Source organism: Microtus oregoni, unplaced genomic scaffold (genome assembly GCF_018167655.1).
Source record: "Microtus oregoni isolate MIOR12 unplaced genomic scaffold, Mior012 000009F_ref0000495, whole genome shotgun sequence".
Classification (NCBI taxonomy): domain Eukaryota; kingdom Metazoa; phylum Chordata; class Mammalia; order Rodentia; family Cricetidae; genus Microtus; species Microtus oregoni.
Window position 1 is genome coordinate 12154809 of NW_024543068.1, and position 21420 is coordinate 12176228.

The following is a 21420-nucleotide window of genomic DNA, read 5'->3' on the forward strand; positions in this document are numbered from 1 at the left end:
ACCACATCTGGTTATGTTGAATGTGGAAGATGAGAAGTGAGGACAGAACAGAGTAAGCAGAGTTAAGAGATTTTAGTTACGCCAGGCGGTGGTAGCGCACACTTTTAAGCCCAGCACTAAGAGGCAGAGGCAAGTGGATCTCTGAGTTCAAGCCCAGCCTGGTCTACAGAGTGAGTTCCAGGACAGCTCTAGCTACACAGAGAATCCCTACCTCGAAAAACAAAACAAATTATTTGAGGAGTTGTGAAGAGAGGACCTATGGTGGTCATAGGGGAGTGAGCTGGACCTGCTGAATGCGAACTCAGAAGTATTTCAGTTTGCTATAGTATCTTACTATAGTGTCTCTTCAAACAATTCAAGTGACTGCCACTCCAATCACAGCTCTTGAGAGGAGACTGGGCCACCACGGAAGTGTGATGCAGCTCGGGGAGCCGGTGGGGGCTGTAGGGAAGGGGTCTGTAGGCCCGGAGACACCGTGGGGTAGCCCTTCGGCTTCCACGACTCCCACAGACGCCAAGCCCGGCGTCGCTCAAGGTACGCGGGACTCCTGGGCAACAAGTGGGCACGCGAAGGCGGAGGAAAAGCTCAGCGAGCCGGAAACTCCGAGAACCGCTTCCGGGTCAGGGGGCAGGAGCCACCATGGAAGCTCACTGGGCCGCGGGGCCGCCTAAGCCGCTGGCGGGCTTCTGAGGCGAGTGAGGCGGTGCGCGGCCGGCGCTGCCCGCCGTGGATCCGCGGGCCTTCGCCATGTCGGTGCTGGGCGAGTACGAGCGACACTGCGATTCCATCAACTCGGACTTTGGAAGCGAGTCCGGAGGTGGCGGGGACTCGGGCCCGGGGCCCAGCGCCAGCCCGGGACCGCGAGCCGGCGGCGCGGCAGAGCAGGAGGAGCTGCACTACATCCCCATCCGCGTCCTGGGCCGCGGCGCCTTCGGGGAGGCCACGCTGTACCGCCGCACCGAGGTAGCGGCCCTCGGCTCCGGCCACCGTCGGGCCGCCCCGCGCCCTCCTTCCCGGCCCCGCTTGCCAGTCCCGCTTGCCCTCTGTGTTCAGGCATCCTCTGGGTTTATACCTCAGGGGGCTCCACCGCGCTTTCGGTTCACCCGCACTAGGAAGTTGCTTTGATCACCTCTGTCACTGTCACTTTTATTTCACCGGGCGAACCGAGCGAGTCACTGAGCAGTCTTTTGAACTTTCGTTTTCCCGTTTGTAACTGGACTTAGCAATAACTACCCTAAAGAAAGTTACCTTTACTTTTTTAAAGGTTATTTTGAGGTCTAAACGAAGGTGCTTTGCACATTGTGAACAGTCATCCAGCTGTTCAAGGTCGGGATGGGGAGTTGGTGTATACTTCTGAATACCCCACTGACATCAACTCTGTTCATAGTGTCGTTATTTTTAAGTTCATAAGTGATCATCCAGTTGGAGGATTTTCTAGATCACCAGGAAGATCATCGTATCTTTTTTTTTTTCTCCTTGCTAATCCTTCAGTGCTTGTGTAAGGGAAATACTTTATTGGTGTAGCTAGCTCTTAACTATAGGAGGGATAAGGACACCTTTCTTTGAGAACCCAGGAAAGCCAAGCCATCTTTCCCACCTTGCAAAGTTCACATCCTTTGGAGAGACCCAGGGATCACTGACTCTCAAATTAAGAGTATGCACTGATTTAAAACCCTGTAGTGATGGTTCTGCTCCCCAAAACTCACCATGCATTGGGCTTAATCACGCCAGCCTTAAAGCTCTAGCTTTAGGGTAAACATTTAATGAGAACTTGCTGAGCTTGCAGAAGGTGATTCATCCACCTGCAATTCTAGCATCTGCTCCCAGCCAGCATTTTTTTTGGGCTGAGGATGAAACAGGCTCTGCCAATGCTAAGGAAGGCATTCTACCACCGAGCCACACCTCCAGCCCCCAGCGTATGCCGTTCTAACAGTGGTAGAATAATGTCATCAGTAGTAGTCTGTCTTCTTACTCGTGCTCAAAATGAGTGTCCGCTCTGTTTTCTAGCATTGAAGCCAGTGTATTTAAGTGGCTTACTCATTCAAGGTTTAGAATAAATCTTAGACGATAGCTCCAGTCTCACGTTTCTTTCCTTTGTTAGCGTGTCGGACTCACATACTAGCCTTGAGTTCCTTTTTATCACGCTTCTCAGAAACGTTGACATTATCTGTATCATCCACTGTTTCTTAGATCTGGATTTGCAAAGCTTATTAGAAGCAGCCCTTCCCCTCTAGATAGAATTTGGTGAGAAGGTCAGTCAGCCTGGTTAGTAAGCAGGGTTTCAGGCGCGGATGTATGTCAGGAAAAAGAATGGGGGACTCTGAGTGCACAGGTGCCGAAATAAAAGAATGGCTCATTTACATGTATGATAAAAGGGCCAGAGTTTTCCAGAAGAGAATTTTAAAGGCCTTGCAGAAGCAGGGACAGGAATGCTAATGTCGGTGATGGTGCTGGTAGGATAGGAAACATATCTAAAGAATTAGAATTATCCCAAAATCAAGTTAGGGCATTTTGCATGGAAATAACTGCAGATTATGGGGATTAAAAAAAATAATAAGACTAGGATGTTCTGATCCTGGAAGAATAAATAAAAATTATGAAGTTTAAAATGTATGGAATCAGGCAGGCTTAATACTTTGATTTTACAAGGCCCCGTTGTCAGCTGTAGAGGCTGCCGTGTGTTCTCGCACTACCACCAGCCCTTTATGACTAGGGACCAGCAGCATCCCTCAGTAGAGCCCTTAGCTCTGCTCTCGTCTGAGACTTCTACCTGAACTGATACTGTGCAAATTATGGGTAGCAACAAAAGTAATGGTTTCATTTTTTCTACATTTATTTATTTTGTGCATTTATTATTATGTGTGTGGAGGGGTCAGAGGACAACTTGTGGGTGTCAGTTTCTCCACCATGCAGGCTCTGGGGCTTGACTTCAGGTCATTAGGTTTGGCAGTAGCACCTTTACCCACTGAGCCATCTTGCCAGCCCTCAGAATAACTTTTTTTTTTTTTTAAAGATTTAGTTTTATTTTTAGTTCACTGTCTATACATGGGTATATGCAAGTGAGTGCAGGTCCCCTCAGAGGTCAGGGACATTGGATCCCACCTCAGTCCTCCCAAGATCTAAAGTTATAGGCACTTGTGAGCTGCCCAAGGTTGACACCGGCAATCAAACTCTGGTCCTCTGCAAAAGCAATACACCCACTTAAACACTGAGCCATCTCTCTAGGCCGGAAAATTATACGTTAATGCTTTACTTCCCCTAGTTCTTCAGCAAATTATAATAATTGTGTGCAGAACCTTTAAAGTCTATTAAAAGGAACAAGTAAAGAGTCGTTCTTTGCCCCTCTAAGAGGTTTTCTTTCTAGGCTCACAGGTTGGGTATGGATCCGTGCACTGCCAGGCAAGAAGAAAACACAATGCTCCTGCTCCTGTGTTGTAGGATGACTCACTGGTGGTGTGGAAGGAAGTCGATCTGACTCGACTTTCTGAAAAGGAGCGTCGCGATGCCTTGAATGAGATTGTCATTCTGGCGCTGCTGCAGCATGACAACATCATTGCCTACTACAACCACTTCATGGACAACACCACCCTGCTGATTGAGCTGGAGTACTGTAATGGTAAGGCCGACTGCAGTGAGGGAGAGGAGTGTAAGCAAAGACGGACAGTGATAGACTGTGAGTGGATTCCGGAGTAGGAAGGGTTGAGGTGATGTTCGGAGTATGGGGGGAGTTCCCTTCCATTGTCACTTTCTTGTGGTGTCCTTTTCTGGCTATCTTCAAATTATTCTTACTGAGTTTTGTTGGGGGAGGATAGGTTCTTTCTGGGTTTTTAGTTGTTTTTGTGAGTCTCGCTGTATCTCAGCCTGGTAAAGAACTCAATATCTAACCCAGACTGGCGTAGAACTGGTGGCGGTCCTCCTGCTTCTGCCTCCCCAGCGCTGAGATTTTAAGCCACCACTTCTGGCTCTTTAAATTATTTTCAGTTGTGTTTTGTATAAATTTTTCAAGATTTTTCCTCATGGAATGGCATTAGCTCATCATTTTAGACATATTGTAGACTAGTACCAAACAATGTAGTGTTTATTTTAAATTCTTTTTTTTTTTTATTTTTTATTTTTGAGACAGGGTTTCTCCGTAGCTTTTGGTTCCGGTCCTGGAACTAGCTCTTGTAAACCAGGTTGGCCTCGAACTCATAGAGATCCGCCTGCCTTGGTGTTTAATGAAATCTTATGGGATATTTGTTTACTTAGCTTCAGTTACTGCTGTCCTACTGATAAGTGGTCTAAAGATCATAAATGAATGAGAACAATAGCATGATATGGCCTTATTTTTCTGGTTTCTGAGTTCTTTGATGAATTTTCTTATAGATAGCAACTCTGTCTAGTTTTTTAGAAACAAAATACTGGGGCTGCAGAGATGGACCTCATCCAGAGGTCCTGTGTTCAATTCCCAGCAACCACATGGTGGCTCACAACCAGTATATTGAGATCTGATGCCCTCTTCTGGTGTATAGGGCTACATGCAGGTAGAACACTGTAAAATAAATAAATACATCTTTAAAAAAATACCTACTGACCTCATTTCCCAAGTTCCATTGCTCTTTCACCTTAAGCAAAATAACAACATTGTTTCCTCATCTTAAATGAGTTTGTTGATTCTAAAGATTTATTGAGTTCTTGTACGTAGCAAGTGTTTGATACAGACCTTACTATACGTAAGAGTCCCCAGAGCCCTTTTCTGAGCTTCACGGTGAGGAGGCACCAGCATACTCACCTGCACTGTTTCTGGCTCTGAACAGCCCTAAATGTGCAAGTAGTTTTTGAAAGAGCACAAACCTTACATAATTCACTTCCTTTGTGGTTAAGGGGAACTAGAAAAAACTATTTTCTTTCTTATTTTTTCTCTCCATTACTGAATTGCAGGGAGGAGAACTGTAAAACTTTAATCATAAACTGGAGCTGTGGGTAGGGAATAAGATGAAGTTTACACTCCTTCCACAGGAAAAAGTAAAAACTTGAAAGGAATAATAAATAACTTAAAATGATCTGGGGTAGACCCTAAATTTTAGTAACCCTCTCCGTGCAAAGCAGGAATTGTTGATAAACACTGTGTTTTTAAATCTGTGCATCGGAGGTGTAACCCACACGTCCTAGTAGTCATGCTGCCGAAAGTGCAGATTGCTTCTAGGGAGTCTAGCAGAGAAGAGCTTTGAAGCTGTCCCCTAGAGGCACATGAGTGGTCTTAAGGTTTTCTAAAGCTGATCGTTCCCTTTCTCGTATTGAGCCTCTTGTGTTGGGGAGGAGACTTTGGACAAATATTTCTGACTCGGAGATTGGAAGAATTTTGTACCTATGTAAAAAACCAAGAGGGGAGAAATAATTTCCTTTGGAAAGGAAGCAGAACCCTTCATTTCCTGATGTCACTTGTTAAAACCCCTATTAACACAGGATCCACGCTTTTATCACCACTGAGCTCCTCAACCTGTTTCTTGTTAATTGCAGGAGGGAACCTGTATGACAAAATCCTTCGTCAGAAGGACAAGTTGTTCGAGGAAGAGGTAATTCATCTGTGTGGAAGGAAGCTAGAATTATGTTTAATTCTTGCATTCTGGTTCTGCATTTACTCTTTCAACAATGAAGAGTGTTTTTCTCCTTTTGTTCAGACTCCTTCCAGGCTCTGAGTGATATTCATGAGAAAGGAAACCTCTAACAAGGAAGCTGTCTATAGCTGCTTCCTAACGCTTTACCTCCACACCATGATTCACTATGGGCTTTCTTTCCTGGTTCTATTACTGCATACTGGTATGCCCAGTTTTCTGTACCTTTGCATTCTTCCTGGGGTTCTTTCCACAAGTCTGCTTTACCATCCTGTATGTCATGACCTTGGAACTATTTTAGATGACCTGCGTTTTCTTTTCACCCTTACTACTTTTCTTTGCCTACTCAACCTACCAGCAAGGGCTGTCAAGTCATGTTGAGTTGTAACCTCTGGTTGCACTTCTTTTGGTGTGTGTGTGTGTGTGTGTCTTTATTTAAATGGAGTTTTTGTTTCTAATCCAAATGTGACTTTGAATCTGCAGATGGTGGTGTGGTACCTTTTTCAGATTGTGTCAGCAGTGAGCTGTATCCATAAAGCTGGGATCCTCCATAGGTAATGACTGGAAAGAAACTTGTGGATTGGAATCTCCACTACCTCCCATTCTCTACCAGAAGGATCTCACATTGTCATACTCTTGTCAAGGTTTCTCCACTGTAAATTAGGGGGAAAGAGTGGATAAAGAGGGACGTTTTCTTCAGTCTCTGAGGGTAGACAGGTTTGTGATCTGAGAAGAATCTCAGCTGCTAAGTCGCTGAGCTCTTAGTCATTCTTTAGTTGTACTCTAGAGTTGAGTTCACTGATCTGTCTCTAAAGCCACAAAGTGCTGGAAAGGGAATTCACCGTGAATGTTTTCTCTGAGGTAGAGTAGTTGGCAATTGTTTCTACTGTAATTTTATTTTGATTTAAATAAAATCCTGTTCATTTCTTATGATTTGGCCAGTCTTTACTTGATGAAACTTTGGGAAGAAAAGGTTACCATTCGGTTCTTGCAATAGAAGAAAGCTCTTATAAGAACATTTCCAAATTATTGTATTCTTGCTCACAATTGATTATAATATGCCAGAGTTTCTTTTAGTAGTTAGTCCATTTAGTTAGACTGTATTTCTTTGAAGATACAAAGTGCCTACATTGCATGGTTATCACTTTTTAACTATATTGTTCCAATTTACTCACATTTTGCAATAAAAGAAGCCAGAATAGCCGGGCGATGGTGGCGCACGCCTTTAATCCCAGCACTCGGGAGGCAGAGGCAGGCGTATCTCTGTGAGTTCGAGACCAGCCTGGTCTACAGAGCTAGTTCCAGGACAGGCTCCAAAAGCCACAGAGAAACCCTGTCTCGAAAAACCAAAAAAAAAAAAAAAAAAAGAAGCCAGAGAGTGAGTCATATAGAGATTGTGTTATATTATCGGTTCATTTTTAGAAAAGTGTCCAGTAGCTTATTTAGATGACTGAAACAGCCTAGAATATTGTTTCTGAGGCATGCAGTCTCTTGTGCCTTAACAGATTATTTGAAACTTTGGCACCATCTGTCTGTTACGGTCTTTACTTCAAGGCCTAGCTAGTAGCTGAGAAGGCAGTGTACGTCATAAGAGTATGGTTGTCTGGAGCAGTGTCATTAGCTGACTCTTCTCTCGGCGGCCTCACTGACCCGAGACTCTCCGTTGCTGTGAAGCCATGCTCTGCCTTTGCTTCCTGAGCCCTTCAGTAGTAAACTGGTGCTGACTGCTGTAGGGGTGACAGAAGCCCAAGTGCTGGTAGCAGTCACCTTTATTCTGTACGGATCCCAGGAAAGGGGAAGGGGGGAGGTTAGGTCATTGTCACAGGGATTTAATACATGACACCTTCTTTTTTAGAGATATAAAGACATTAAATATTTTTCTGACCAAGGCAAACCTGATAAAGCTTGGAGACTATGGCCTAGCAAAGAAACTTAATTCTGAGTATTCTATGGCTGAGACAGTGAGTATTGCCTTTATCTTGAACTTTTTCTGAAGTTTTTTAAAGTGTGTGTGTGTGTGTGTGCGTGTGTGCGCGCGCGCACGTGTGCCTGCATGAGTTTATATACACCACATGAGTGTAGGTGCCCACAGAGATCATAGAGGGTATTGGAGTTATAGGCAGTTGTGAGCCACCTAATGTGGATGCTGGGAACCACACCTGGGTTCTCTTCAAGAGCTATAAGTACTCTTAACCACAGAGCCATCTCTATAGCCCCCTTAATATGTTCTTTGTTACATTTTGTTTTGTGTGAGTATACATGCATATGTGCATGCATGCATAGGTGCATATGGAGCTTATAGGAAAAACCCATGGGAGTCACTTCACTCCTTTTACCATGTGGATCCTGAGGATTGAACTCAGACGTCAGGTTTGGTACCAAGTCCATTAGCAGCTGAGCCATCCTACCTAATTAACAAAGATCATTAGGGCCGGGCGGTGGTGGCACACGTTCAGAGGTAGGCGGATCTTTGTGAGGTCGAGGCCAGCCTCCTGTGTGAGCTTTGAACCACTGAGCTTTAGTCTTCCAAGCTCTCCATAATGGGTTACCAAAAATTACCCTTTGGTAAGTGACTCAGGAGTTGCTATGAATACTGTTTCTCCTGCTCTGCTGGACTGCTCCTCTACCCACTGACCCACTGAGCTCAATTCCCAGTATCACTATTTCTCCTTAAGTTGGCATCATATGATGAAAACCTTTTTGCAACTGACTAATGGACGTTTTGTGATTGTTATTGCTAATTCCTGCAATTTAGCTATTGAAGTGTTTTTATATGGTTATCCGAGAAGAGAAGATAATTCTGTATTTCTTGTTTTTGTTGTTTAGCTTGTGGGTACTCCATATTACATGTCTCCAGAGCTCTGCCAAGGAGTAAAGTACAATTTCAAGTCTGATATCTGGGCAGTTGGCTGTGTCATTTTTGAACTACTTACTCTAAAAAGAACATTTGATGCCACAGTAAGTTGGATATTGCCCCATATGTCTTTGCAATACGATACATGTTGAAGTGAATCAACTTTATTTATCTCTGAATTTCTAATTTCCTGAACAGAAATCACCTGTAGTAAAACAAACAAACAAACAAACAAACAAAAAAGCATATAGTTACATTCTGGGTTATGGTCTGTAATTAAAATGCTATAGCCAGGTTTATCTCCAGCTTGATTTTATCTGTTGAGATGACCATAAGCAAGCAGTTGGAACACTGAACTTGAATTTGTTGACTGTAATTTTAAAAAGTCCCTTAGTTTTGTCTTGTTTTCAAGCTAAAACATATAATGTATAACACTTACCAGAATATTTTGAAACATCACACACTCTCTAAGTAGAGATCATCTTTGTTTCTGTGGACAGCAAATCTCTTTAAACCTTTTTTTCTTTTCTCTTCTTTAAACCCTAATGTAAAAACAAACAAAAAACCTGTTTCTCAAACTTTAATACACATTTGGAATCATGTGGACATCTTATTACAATGTAGATTCTGTTTGACCAGGTAGGGGTGGGATGGGCAAAAGTCTGTGCTCCTCACCAGCTCCCAGATGCCACTGTTGGCTCTACTCCACGGACCTCACTTTGGAGCAGCTGAAGAGGATTCTAATTACCCACTTTGCTACAACCAGGTGTGAGAATGTAGACAAATCATTTCTGTGGTCCTGTTTCACCACTGTAACATGGAAATGATGTGTATCTCCCCGTGGAGATTTCCTGATATCGAATATGGAGAAAAGCAAATGTAAGGTAAAGCAGACTCACTGGTCTATTTCGAGACCCATTTCTTATCCCAATTGGTATCTCCTCTAATTCTCCCAATAGTAGAGTGCAAGAGAAACAACTTATGGAATGCACAGACTTTGGGTGGCATGGTGCCTTGCTTTTTACTATCTGTGATTTTGGACAAGTTATTTTATATTTCTGAGCTCCATTTTTCTTGTGTACAAGTCAATGATCTAATAGTTTCCTTACATTATATTTTTAAAGATAAAAACGATGTGTGTAATATGCCTGTCTGGTTTGTAGTAGTTCCTCAGTCAGGCGATTGTAGCTCTGTTACACTGTGTTAACTACTGTATCTTAAGATACTTTGTGATTGTTTTACTGGAGGCAGCTTAGTTAGCAAGGGAATTAAGTAAACCAAGAAGCATGCTTAATCTTGCTTCTTTTTGTGTGTGTGGAGGGGGGCAGAAGGTCTCCTGTAGAGCACACTGGCCTCACAGTCTATCCAGGGATGACCTTGATCCTCTTGTCTCTGCCTCCCTGTGCTCCTGCACCTGGTTGTTTCCCTTTATCTTGAGATTCAGCTGAAGGGTGAGATTATAATCTGAGGAAATATATTGTTCACTCCACAGTCCTGGTTTTGGTGTCTGTGCTAGAGTTTGGTTCATTCCATCCGACAGCAGCAACACATCTCCCCTTCTTCCCGACACATCCTAATAGTTCTAAGATGGAATCAGCTCATACAGAACTGTTGCCACTTCCCTGGAGAGTCACAGATACCTCCGGGCACCTGCTTGGTAGAATGCTTTTTGTTTTCCTTTTAAAAATTTTTAGTTATCTTGTTCATATGAGTATTTTGCCTGCATGTATATCTGTACACCACTTGAGTTCCTGGTGTCTGCAGAAGTTAGAAGAGAGTGTTGGATATTCTGGAATAGCAGTAGCACATAGTTGTGAGCCATCATGTGGGTGCTGGGGATTGAACCTGAGTTCTTTGGAAGACTACCCAGTCCCCTTAACTGCTGAACCATTCTTCAGACCTCTATAATGCTATCTTCACATAACTAGGAGCAATGCAGTCATCCTTTTCTTCTAGAACCCACTCAACCTATGTGTGAAGATTGTGCAGGGGATCCGGGCCATGGAAGTTGACTCTAGTCAGTATTCTTTGGAACTGATCCAGTTGGTCCACGCTTGCCTTGACCAGGTAGGCTTAATGTAGTTATTCATTTATTTCATGTAGCTGCCATGTTTGCGGTATGACGTAGATATGAAACACACAAAACCACATCTCCCTCCTCAGACTTGTCTCAGGATAAGCATTGGTAATTCATGGCATCTGTGTGTTTTAGCAAACAAAGCCTTACTTCATTCTACTTTTTAAAACAGTTTTTTAAATATTTATTTTTATTTTATGTGTATTGGTGTTTTGCTTGCACATGTTTGTGTGGCAGTGTCTGATCCCCTGGATCTGAAGTTACAGATCTGAAATTATAGTTGTGAACTGCCATGTGGTTGCTGGGAATTGAACCAGGTCCTCTGGAAGAGCAGCCAATGCTCTTAACAGATAAGAAGTCTCCTCAGCCTTTACTTTTTTCTGTTTTGGAAATATGTAATTGTAAGATGATTTTAACATCTAGATTGTGTTCTATTTTTTATGGTCCAGTTTTGGTTTTTGTTTTAAACAAAGTGTCATTACATAGCTCAGGCTGGCCTGGAGCTTGCTGTGATCCTCCAGTCTCAGCCTCCTGAGTGCTGAAACTCTATACACCATCACACCTTGTAGGAAGATTAGTTTGATTTTATAAAACTACAATCATTCTGGGCTGTGGTGGTGCACACCTTTAATCCCATCAATCAGGAGGCAGAGGCAGAGAGGGATCTCTGTGAGTACAAGACCAGCCTGGTCTACAGAGATAATTCCAGGACAGCCAGAAAACCTGTCTCAGAATAAACAAACAAACAAAAAACAACCTACAGTCAGGTACTATTTTAAATTCTGAACATAAAGAATATATATAGCCATATTAAAGTTCCTTTACTGTGTATTGAGTCCTAATGTTACTGATGGTATGGCCAGAAAGCCACCAGCATCAGAATCACCCAGTTGGAGAGTTTTATATGGAAAAAGAAGATTCCTGGGTCTTACCTCAAACTGCAGAGCCTCGGAATAAAGCCCAGAAATCTCTCTTTACAAGTGCCGAGGTGACTCAGTGCTTATGTGTTAGGCTTTGAAAGTTGCTGTCTTAACTGAGTAGATGAGGAGGGCACATTATACAAATCCTCATCATAGCAGGGTTTGTCATAGCAAGATGATTGATAAGCATTAAACATGAGAATGTGACATAAGAATAAAGTCATTTTTGTGAAACAAAGTCTGATTATGACTGGCCAGGGACTTGCATTGTAGACCAGGCTGAATCACAAAGATTTATTTACCTGCCTCCACATCGTGAGTGCTGGAATTAAAAGTGTGCTCCCCCACACCTGGCAAGAAACTATAATTTTTTTATTATAGTCTTCTTGTTGTTTTAAAATTTTATTTATTCATGTATTTTACATATATGAGTGTTCTGTCTTCATGCACACCAGAATTGGGAATCAGATCCCATTATAGATGGTTGTAAGCCACTATGTAGTTACTGGGAATTGAACTCAGAGCCTCTGGAAGAGTAGTCAAGTGTTCTTAACTGCTGAACCATCTCTCTAGGCCCTTTTTTTGAGAACTTCATATATGGATGCTACATCACCCCTGCCCCCACTCTCCCCCTCTAATTTCTCCCATGTCCCTCCTCCCAAATTCTTGATTTCTTCTTTATTATTGACACATGTAAATATATTCATGCATATATATGTACACGTGTCTATAACCTATGGAGTCCAGAGTCTAGGGAGAGAAGGATAACTTGCATTGGTCCTGGTTATATAAAGTTAGCATTATTGGGCTGGAGGGATGGCTTAGCAGGTCCGAGCACTGGGTGATCTTCCAAAGGACACAGGTTCAATTGCAAGGCAAGCACCCACATGGTGTGTTACTCACACTCACAACTATGTGTTACTCCTATTCCAGAGGATCCAACACTCTTGTCTTGTATGTACATGTGTCTAAGGCTGACCACTTGGGTTTGGACAACCTATGAAGGAACTTGTTTGTGGAGAACTCATTGTTCCTTGTTTAGCAGCATTGACTACTGGTAGCTCTTGATGGAGAGCTGGGACCATGCGGACGTTCCCGTCCTTGTTGACGTATTAACTGGTGGAGTCACTATGCTGATCTTACTCAGCAACCATATTATTGAGAATTCATGGGTACATTTTCCCTATTGTGTCTAGGAGACAGGATATATTAACAGGCATTTTGGGCCTCTCATTCTTGGAAACTATAATTTTAAAGATGAAAGTATGTGCATATTGTTCTTTAGCTAACTTATCTACAAAAGTAAAATTCTTCATTAGATTCCATATTGTCCATTCACTGTAAAAGAAAGCTAACCTTTTTTATTGTTTAGGATCCTGAGCAGAGACCCACTGCAGATGAACTTCTGGATCTCCCCCTTCTCAGGAAACGCAGGAGGTAATCTACAAAGAAATCACTTCATCCAGAGATGGTTGACAGTACACGAGGAAGGGTGCTCTTTCCTTCCCCAACACCCTGCTCTCATTGCTTAAGGGTACCTCCTCACTTTTACCTCTTTAACCATTTACTCTGGAATTGACGTGATATAACCAAGAGCTCTCTGTCTCTTCATATCTTTTATTCTACAGTTGAGGCATTAGTAGCCTAAGATTTGCATTTAGGTGCTTAGGGTAGGGGTTTTTCTGTTTGGAGACAGGACCTTGCTCTGTAACCCAGGCTGACATCAAACATGCCATCCTCCTGCCTCAGCTTCCCAAGCCCTGAGATTATAGGCATCCATCGGCCGATTTTTAGTTTTTTTGAAGAACCTCCGTACTAGAGCATACTGATTTGTTTATCACCAACAGTGCACAAGTCCTGTCTCACCACATCCTTGCCAGTTATGGTACTTTTTAGCTCTTTTGATTAGGGCAAGAAAATCTCCCCAGGTTTTAGTTTGCTGTCTTGGTGATGGTGACATTGAATTTTTCTTATATACATGTCATTTTGTTTCCTTTTTTATGTTTAAGGGTGTCTATTCAAATTACTATTTTAAAAATGAGGTTATCCCAGCACTCAGGAGGCAGAGCAGGAGGATCTCTGTGAGTTCGAGCCAGCCTGGTCTACAGAGCGAGTTCCAGGACAGCCAGAGAAACTTTGTTTACAAACAAACAAAAAAATGAGGTTAGGGTTATTTTCTTAATTGAATATTCAAGTTCTTCATGTGTGTTCAAGAAATTAGCCCCTTATCAGATGAACTTGTCAGTTTTTCTCCTACCCTATAGGCTTTTCTTCACTATGTTGTTTCCTTTGCTGTATAGAAGCTTTTTAATTTGATGTATCCCATGTTTCAGTTTTGCTCTTATTGCCTCTGCTTTGTCTTGTCTATGTTCTGAACCTCTTTTTCCTGTATTTTCTTTCAATCCTTTTTTTTTTTTTCCGAGACAAGGTTTCTCTGTCACTTTGGAGCCTGTCCTGAAACTAGCTCTTGTAGACCAAGCTGGCATTGAACTCACAGAGATCCGCCTGCCTCTGCCTCCCGAGTGCAAGGATTAAAGTCTTGCACCACATGGCCCAGCCTTCTATAGTTTAGGGTACAATGAAATTTTTGTTCCATAATTATTTTTTTTCCTGGTTTTTAGTTGTTTTGTTTTTTAAGATTTATTTATTTTTATTTTTTGTGTGTCTAATTGCATGTATGTTTGTACCACATACATACCTGGTGCTAAAAAGAACAAAAGAGGGCCACAGATGGCCTTGGACTGGAGCTGCAGTCCTCTGTGAGCTGCTGTAGATACAGGATCAAAGCCCTGGTTCCTGTCAGGGCAGCCAGTGCTCTTCACCACTGAGCCATCTCTCCAGTCCCTTTGTTTTATTCATTTTTTAGGATATCTTTTATTTATTCTTTTTTTTTTAAAGATTTATTTATTAAGTATACAGTGGTCTGCCTGCATGTATTCCTGCAGGCCAGAAGAGGGCACCAGATCTCATTTCATGTGGTTGTGAACCACCAAGTGGTTGCTGGGAATTTAACTCAGGACCTTTGGAAGAGCAGGCAGTGCTTTTAAACACTGAGCCATCTCTCCAGCCCTTTTATTTATTCTTGTGCAGTTTAATACATATATGCAATATATCTTGATCATATCTACCACCAACTCCTCCCTTTCACATCCCCAGAGGCTCCCAGAATTTCCCCCTCCCACCTTCATACCATCTCACTTAAAAACAACAACAACAAAAAAAAACAAAAAACTATTGAATCTTAGATACTATTGCTTAGGGGACATTAACTGGTCCTGTTGATCAGATCTGCACAGGTAGCTCTAACTTCAGTGAGCTCATGAGAACAACAGCCATGCCATGTCAAAAGACAGCCTTTCATAGCTTTCTTCCCATCATCTAGCTTTTAAATTCTCTCAGCTCCCTCTTCCCCAGTGTTTCCTGAGCCTTATTGTTTTATAATCAGTATTTCAATATCTAGGATTATGTGTTATACAGCCTATATGTTTCTATTTATGTTCTGTGCATATTTAGGCACTATTATCATTTGCAATTCATTAAGCATGTTTAAATTTATATATAGCTTATTTTTCAACAATAAAATCATGGCTTTTATTTCTTAACTGAAATTTTTCAATTAATTTTTAATTAAATATTTTATTTTGCACTTTGTGCTTTGTAAAATATAAGATGCCATATTCTAGGCAGAGAAAAAATAGAATGAAAGGCATAAATACAGTAAGTTGTGTAAAATACTCTGGGGACACGAATTTTATTTGGCTAGATTAGTGACTCTAGACCTGGCCAAGTTCTCAGAAGAGCTTTCAAAAGTTATTGATGCCCGAGAATTCTACACATACATTTGTGTAGAATGGTGAGCCTGGCTGGAATACAGGTTGTGAGTAAAGAGAAAAATGGTGGGGACTCTTGAAGGTCAAACTTAGTTCACAAGAGAGTGCACAGGCTGGAAAGATGCTTTAGGGGTTAAGCATTTGCTGCTTTTGCAGAGGATCTGAGTTCAATTCCAGCACTCACTTGAGAACTTGAGACAGCTCACAGCCACTTGTAACTCCAGTTCCCGGTAATCTGACTCCTCTGGCCTCTGCTAGCTAGCATCTACATTCATGTGCATATATGTCCCCCGACACACAAATAAAAATAGAATAAATCTTAAAAAGAAAGAGAATACAGAAGAATTAGGTGTTTGAATTAGAAGACAGTTTATGTGATGAGAGGGGCACCTAAAGAAGTTGGACAGTAGAACTTGTATCCCTTGTTGGATTAGGTTAGGACGTAAGGACTGATTGGAATTCTCCCAAGCAAGACTGGCCAGGAGGCACTGCTGTGTTTTTGAGTCAGAAGGGAAGCGAAGCTGCCTAGAACCAAGGTAGAGAGCTTGGGCAGGAAGAGTAGCAGAAAGGATACAGTAGTTTAGTATAATGTTGTATAGCAATGGAAGGCCACATCCATTGGGAGATCACAAGTTCAAGGCCAGTCTGTACTATATAGGAAGACCCTATGTCAGGGGAGAGGAGAGAGGGAGGGAGAGGACATTTTTAAAAGGTGCTGTGTAAGACTACAGAAGTGGCATGGTGAAGAAAGGGAGAGGAGAGTCAGAGTTGACAAGAGTTGATTAGAAGAGAAGGAAGGATTGTCAGTTATAAAAATAGCGAACTCAGAAAGGAAAGCTGGCTTGGCAGAAAGATAACAAGCCCAGGATTGGAGATGTGTTTGTGAGTCAGTAGGCAGATCAGATGGAGAGGCTCTCAGGGCTTCCTATTCCAGTCTGGACCATTTCTCATACATATAAAGCAAAAACCTCAAATGCTGCCACTTTGTATTTAACAAGTCATACACTGTCAGGCCTGTGTAACTCAGTTGTACAATGCATGCATATGGTTATAAGATTTAGTCCAGGAAATGTATTAAAGGAACATGATTGCAATGTACCTAGTATTTAACTCACATAACTTTATTTTTCTTTTGTTAGAGAGATGGAAGAAAAAGTCACTCTGCTTAATGCACCTACGAAGAGACCAAGGTAATGCTCAAGAGACTCTAGGAGTATTATGTGTCCTCAGTTCCTGATATGGGAGGCTTACTTGAGCCTATGCATTATTTGATCCCCAAAACCTGTATGTCAATTTAGGAGCTACCATAGGCTTAAATGTCTGATAGTCATTTCTTGTCTTTTATTTTTAAGATTTATTTGTGTATGAGAAAGAGAGAGAGAGAGAGCGCACCTATATCTGTGTCTGCATTGTGTGCATGCAGGTGCCTTCAAAGACCAGAACAGTGCATTGAATCCCCTGGAGCTAGACTTTCATCCAGTTATGAGGCACCTGATATGGTTGCTGGAAACTGTTCTCTGAAAGAGTATCTCTCCAGCCCCTACTGAGTGTTTTTGTTGTTTTGTATGCTTTTTTAATGTGTGTGACTGTTTTGCCTACTTGTATGTCCTGTGTACGTGTGTGCCTGGTCTCTACAGAGGCCACAAGGTATCAGATCCCTTGGGACTGGAGTTTGAGCTGTCATTGAGTGCTGAGAATCAAACCTGGATCCTCTGGAAGAGCGACTAGTACTCTTAGTCACTACGCCCTCTCTAGCCCCCAGATAGTCTTTTCTGAAGAGAAAAAGAAAGCCATAATTTCCCCTCAAAATAAAGTGGATGTTAGTACCATGATGAATGTTTTAAAAACGGAGCTGTTAGGGACTGGCTGGAATCTGGTCTGGCTGAGCTGTGATGAGGCCTGTTATGAAAAGGGGTTAGAAGAACATACTTTCTCATGCCAAAATTGGCATTTTCCCAAGGGAGTAGTCTTTTTTTTCTTTTGTAAAAGAAACATACATCCCACACTGCTCTAAAGATCAAACCGAGGTTTCATGCTTGCTATGCAAGCACTGAGCTACACCCCCAGTCTGATTAGAAACAACTTTTATGTTAAATATGCCTTTGTTGGGACTTGCTGGCAGGTCAAGCACTGTGTCTGAAGCACCCATTGCTGTGGTAACATCACGAACCAGTGAAGTCTATGTTTGGGGTGGTGGAAAATCTACACCCCAGAAATTGGATGTCATCAAGAGTGGCTGTAGTGCCCGACAGGTGTGCGCAGGGAACACCCACTTTGCTGTGGTCACTGTGGAGAAGGAACTCTACACTTGGGTGGTAAGTAGAGTAGGCTACAAGCCCCATTGCATCTGGACTGTAGGCGTTTGTTAGCTGTCCTTGTGCAGTAGGAATGAGACGGACGATCAGACATGAGCCCTATGAGAGCAGCTGTGGCTGTGCGGTTTATCATGGAGCTCCACTCCTAGGGCATAGTGGTCACCTAGTAATGGTTTCTGGATAAATGGATGAGAGGAAAAGAAAATTGAGAGAACCTTGGGTTTGGGTTCAGAAGACTGGACTGTCTGTCACGGACAACTAGATGATTTCAGCCATGTCAGGTACTTGTGTTCTGTGATCATGAGGTTAGAGCAGCTAGTACCTGTGAAATAGCTTTGTAACAAAGGAAGGACTTGGCATCTCAGAAAACCTCCCAGTACTTCATCATGAATGAAAATAGCCAAGAGTTTTCCTTTGTTGTCCTCTGACTTTGGGCTCTGTCTTTCAGCTTTTGTTGTTGTTTATTGTTGCATTTTTATTTTTTGAGACAGAATCTTAACTCTATAGCCAAGGCTGATCTAGAATTTGCAGCCTCCCAAATGCTAGGGTTCTAGGTATGTACCACCAATGTGTACCACCAGATCTCCAACTCTCCCCACCTACAGTGCAGCTTCCATCCTTGCCACACAGTTACCAAATGATCTATAAACTGCTAAAATAAACACCCTTTGTCCTGACCTAGGTTGACTTCTCTATAACACCTAGCGCAATTGACTGTTCCCTCCTTGAGGTTCTGTTTTGACTTGACTTTCATAATAGCTTGTGCTCTTGGCTTTCTTTTCTTTTTTTTAAAGATTGATTTATTTATTTTGTTTACAGTGTTCTTTCTGCATGTGTGCCTGCAGGCCAGAAGAGGGCATCAGATTTCATTGCAGATGGTTGTGAGCCACCATGTGGTTGCTGGGAATTGAACTCAGGACCTCTGGAAGAACAATCAATGCTCTTAACCTCTGAGCCATCTCTCCAGCCCCGCTCTTGGCTTTCTAGTTCATTGCTGTGCCTTGTGTAGGTGCATTTCAGGCTACTTGCTACTCCCCAGCCATGCCCTGATCCTGCTTCCTCTCTGAGGGAGCTCTTCTGTTTTTCTGTGGCTTCAACTTTCTTCATAGGTGCGTTGTGTGAGAGTAGACTATGAGTAATTGTAAAATGTTAAAAGAATAAGTGATTTTGCCTTATCAAGGGATGACCTTGTCCCTTAAAGAATTAGCTTGAGGCAGCTGCCTGAAATGGAATGAAAGTAATACCTTACAACTATTTATTAAAGGGTTTGTACCTGAGTTGGTGCATGGAGAGATTGCTGTCTCTATGAAACTATTGCAAAACCATGAGAACTGTTCTCATCACTGTGTCCTTGATAGAACCAAATTCTTTTTCCTTATTTTTGTTTTCTTTTGATATAGCTATAGTCTTTTTTAACTGTTCTGTTTTAAGGAAGCCGACCAAAGTTTATAAAACTTCTAGTCCAGGTGGTTTTCAAGAGGTTGTACTCCTTTAAAAAGTGTTCTAGTTAGTTTTTGTCAACTCGACACAAACTAGTCACCTGGAAAAAGGCAACCGCAGTTGACAAATTGCCTCCATCAGATTGGAATATTGTGGGGCATATTCTTCTGCTTTTAGTTCCTGACTTGAGCTCCTGCCCTGGCTTTCCTTGATGATAGACTATAAGCTGTAAACCCTTTCCTCTCCAAGTTGCTTTAAGTTATGGTATTTATCACAGCAGCAAATTAGAACAGAAAGCAATCAAATTAAACTCTATAGTGAACTTTTCAGCATCACCCATAGTTAAACATGTAGTTCACCTTATACTAAAATAATGACAAAATTTGAAATTTGTCCTGATGCCTGATGGATATGAATCTGGATGTGTTTTAAAGTCTTCTTTACCTGTAGGTAGGGGTTTATATTAACCTTTGAAATGCTTTATCTTACCAAGGCATAGCAGTGAACACCTTTAATCCCAGCACTCAAGAAGCAGAGGTAGGCAGCTTGCCCAGCCTGGTCTACAGAGAGTTAGTGTGAGGACAGCCAGTGCTATATAGTGAAAACTATTCCCCTTCCCCACTTGTTTTTCTTTAGAAGTTATGTTAAAGATTAACTTTTATTGTAAATAGTTAAAACTGCACAAGATCTCTTTTTTAACAGAACATGCAAGGGGGCACTAAACTACATGGTCAGCTAGGACATGGAGACAAAGCTTCCTATCGACAGCCAAAGCATGTGGAAAAGTTGCAAGGGAAAGCTATCCACCAAGTGTCATGTGGTGATGATTTCACTGTTTGTGTGACAGGTAAGCCACTTACAAAAAAAACATCTTGAGGACATTTAATATGGGACATTGTGGTAATGCTGTGCAATTTTAGTTGAGATTTTATGGCAAAAGACTACCAAAAAAATCCCCAAAAACGTTAAGCAAATATATTTATTAATAACAACATTCCCAAGCCTGGGGAGAATAGCTCAGAGCACTTGTATAGCAGAGGCAAGGCCATAACTTCAATTCCCAACACTAAGACAAACAAAAGAAACTTTCCAGGTTGCTATGATGTGTAGTGATGAGCAAGGAGAAGAAAGGTAGATAATGGAGAAGATGTGAGATAGGAGAAAGCTACTGTGTGTCCTATTTAGGCTTTGCACAAAACAAAATCAGGATAAAAGTTATGTTTAGTTTTGATCTATCATACTTTATAAGTCCTCGGTATTTTTTCTTTTCTTTTTCTGGAGGCAGGGTTTCTCTGTGTAAAAACTTGGCTGTCCTGTAACTTACTTTACAGACCAGGCTGGTCTTGGACTTACAGCGATCTGCCTGCTTCTGCGTCCCAAATGCTGGGATTAAGGCGTGTGCCACCACCGCCTGACTTTAGTTTTGGTTATTCAAAACAGGGTTTCTCTGTGTCACAGCCCTGGCTGTCCTGGAACTCATGCTGTAGACCAGGCTGTCCCCAAACTCACAGAGATCTGTCTTCCTCTACCTCCCAATTGCTGGGATTAAAGGTGGGCACCACCACCTCCTGGCTACTTTTTAATCTTATGTATATGTATATATCTGAATGTGGATTTGTGCACATGAGTGTAATACTTATTGTGAAGGCTGAAGGAGGGCCTCAGATCTTACTTAAACTGGGCTTATAATTGTGAGTTGCCCTGGCATGGTTGCTAGATATCAAACTAGGGCCCTTTGGAAGAATAGTACATATTAACTTCTGAGCAAACTAGTCCCATCTTTGGTGTTTCTTTCTGTCTACAAAACAGGGAAGGCTCCGGGAAAATTTGAAGATCATTTAACATGATAATCCTAGAATCTCCCTTACAATAATAATACAATACATGATTCCCTATCTACAACAGCTCTGCTTGTTTGTGTGGGCTAGCTTTCTGACTCTGATATGATCATGTCTTGTGTGACACCATTGGCTAAGGTAGTCCTCATTCCAGCTCTGCCCAGCTTTATGACGGGACACTAAGTCCTTTCTGTGATGGGTTTTCTTTCCTTTTGCAGATGAGGGTCAGCTCTATGCCTTTGGATCAGACTACTATGGCTGCATGGGGGTGGACAAGGTTTCTGGCCCGGAAGTGCTAGAGCCCAGGCAGCTGGACTTTTTCCTCAGCAATCCAGTGGAGCAGGTCTCCTGCGGGGACAATCATGTGGTGGTTCTGACCCGAAACAAAGAAGTCTACTCGTGGGGCTGTGGTGAATACGGTAGGTGAAGCCTGCTTCCTTCCACTTCTTTCAGGTGCTCCTCATGATTTCAGTCTTTGAGCTCCTTTTTCAAGGCAGGTTAATTCAGAAAGAGTTTTAGAGCATCTTTCTGGAGAAGAATGCCTTGATATAA

The 21420-nt window shown here is 42.2% G+C and overlaps 1 protein-coding gene across 1 annotated transcript in view; it reads left to right on the forward strand.

Moving 5' to 3' along the window:
• Positions 1-625: 625 nt before the first annotated feature.
• The window catches only part of Nek9 (NIMA related kinase 9), a 38723-nt gene continuing 17928 nt past the window's right edge, over positions 626-21420 (forward strand). The window contains exons 1-12 of the mRNA XM_041658483.1: positions 626-963; positions 3439-3616; positions 5500-5555; positions 6078-6148; positions 7450-7555; positions 8421-8552; positions 10405-10515; positions 12818-12882; positions 16415-16465; positions 17398-17590; positions 19733-19877; positions 21087-21287. Coding sequence (XP_041514417.1) covers positions 748-963; positions 3439-3616; positions 5500-5555; positions 6078-6148; positions 7450-7555; positions 8421-8552; positions 10405-10515; positions 12818-12882; positions 16415-16465; positions 17398-17590; positions 19733-19877; positions 21087-21287 — 1525 coding nt within the window. The 5' untranslated portion in view covers positions 626-747. The remainder of the gene's footprint in view (positions 964-3438; positions 3617-5499; positions 5556-6077; positions 6149-7449; positions 7556-8420; positions 8553-10404; positions 10516-12817; positions 12883-16414; positions 16466-17397; positions 17591-19732; positions 19878-21086; positions 21288-21420) is intronic.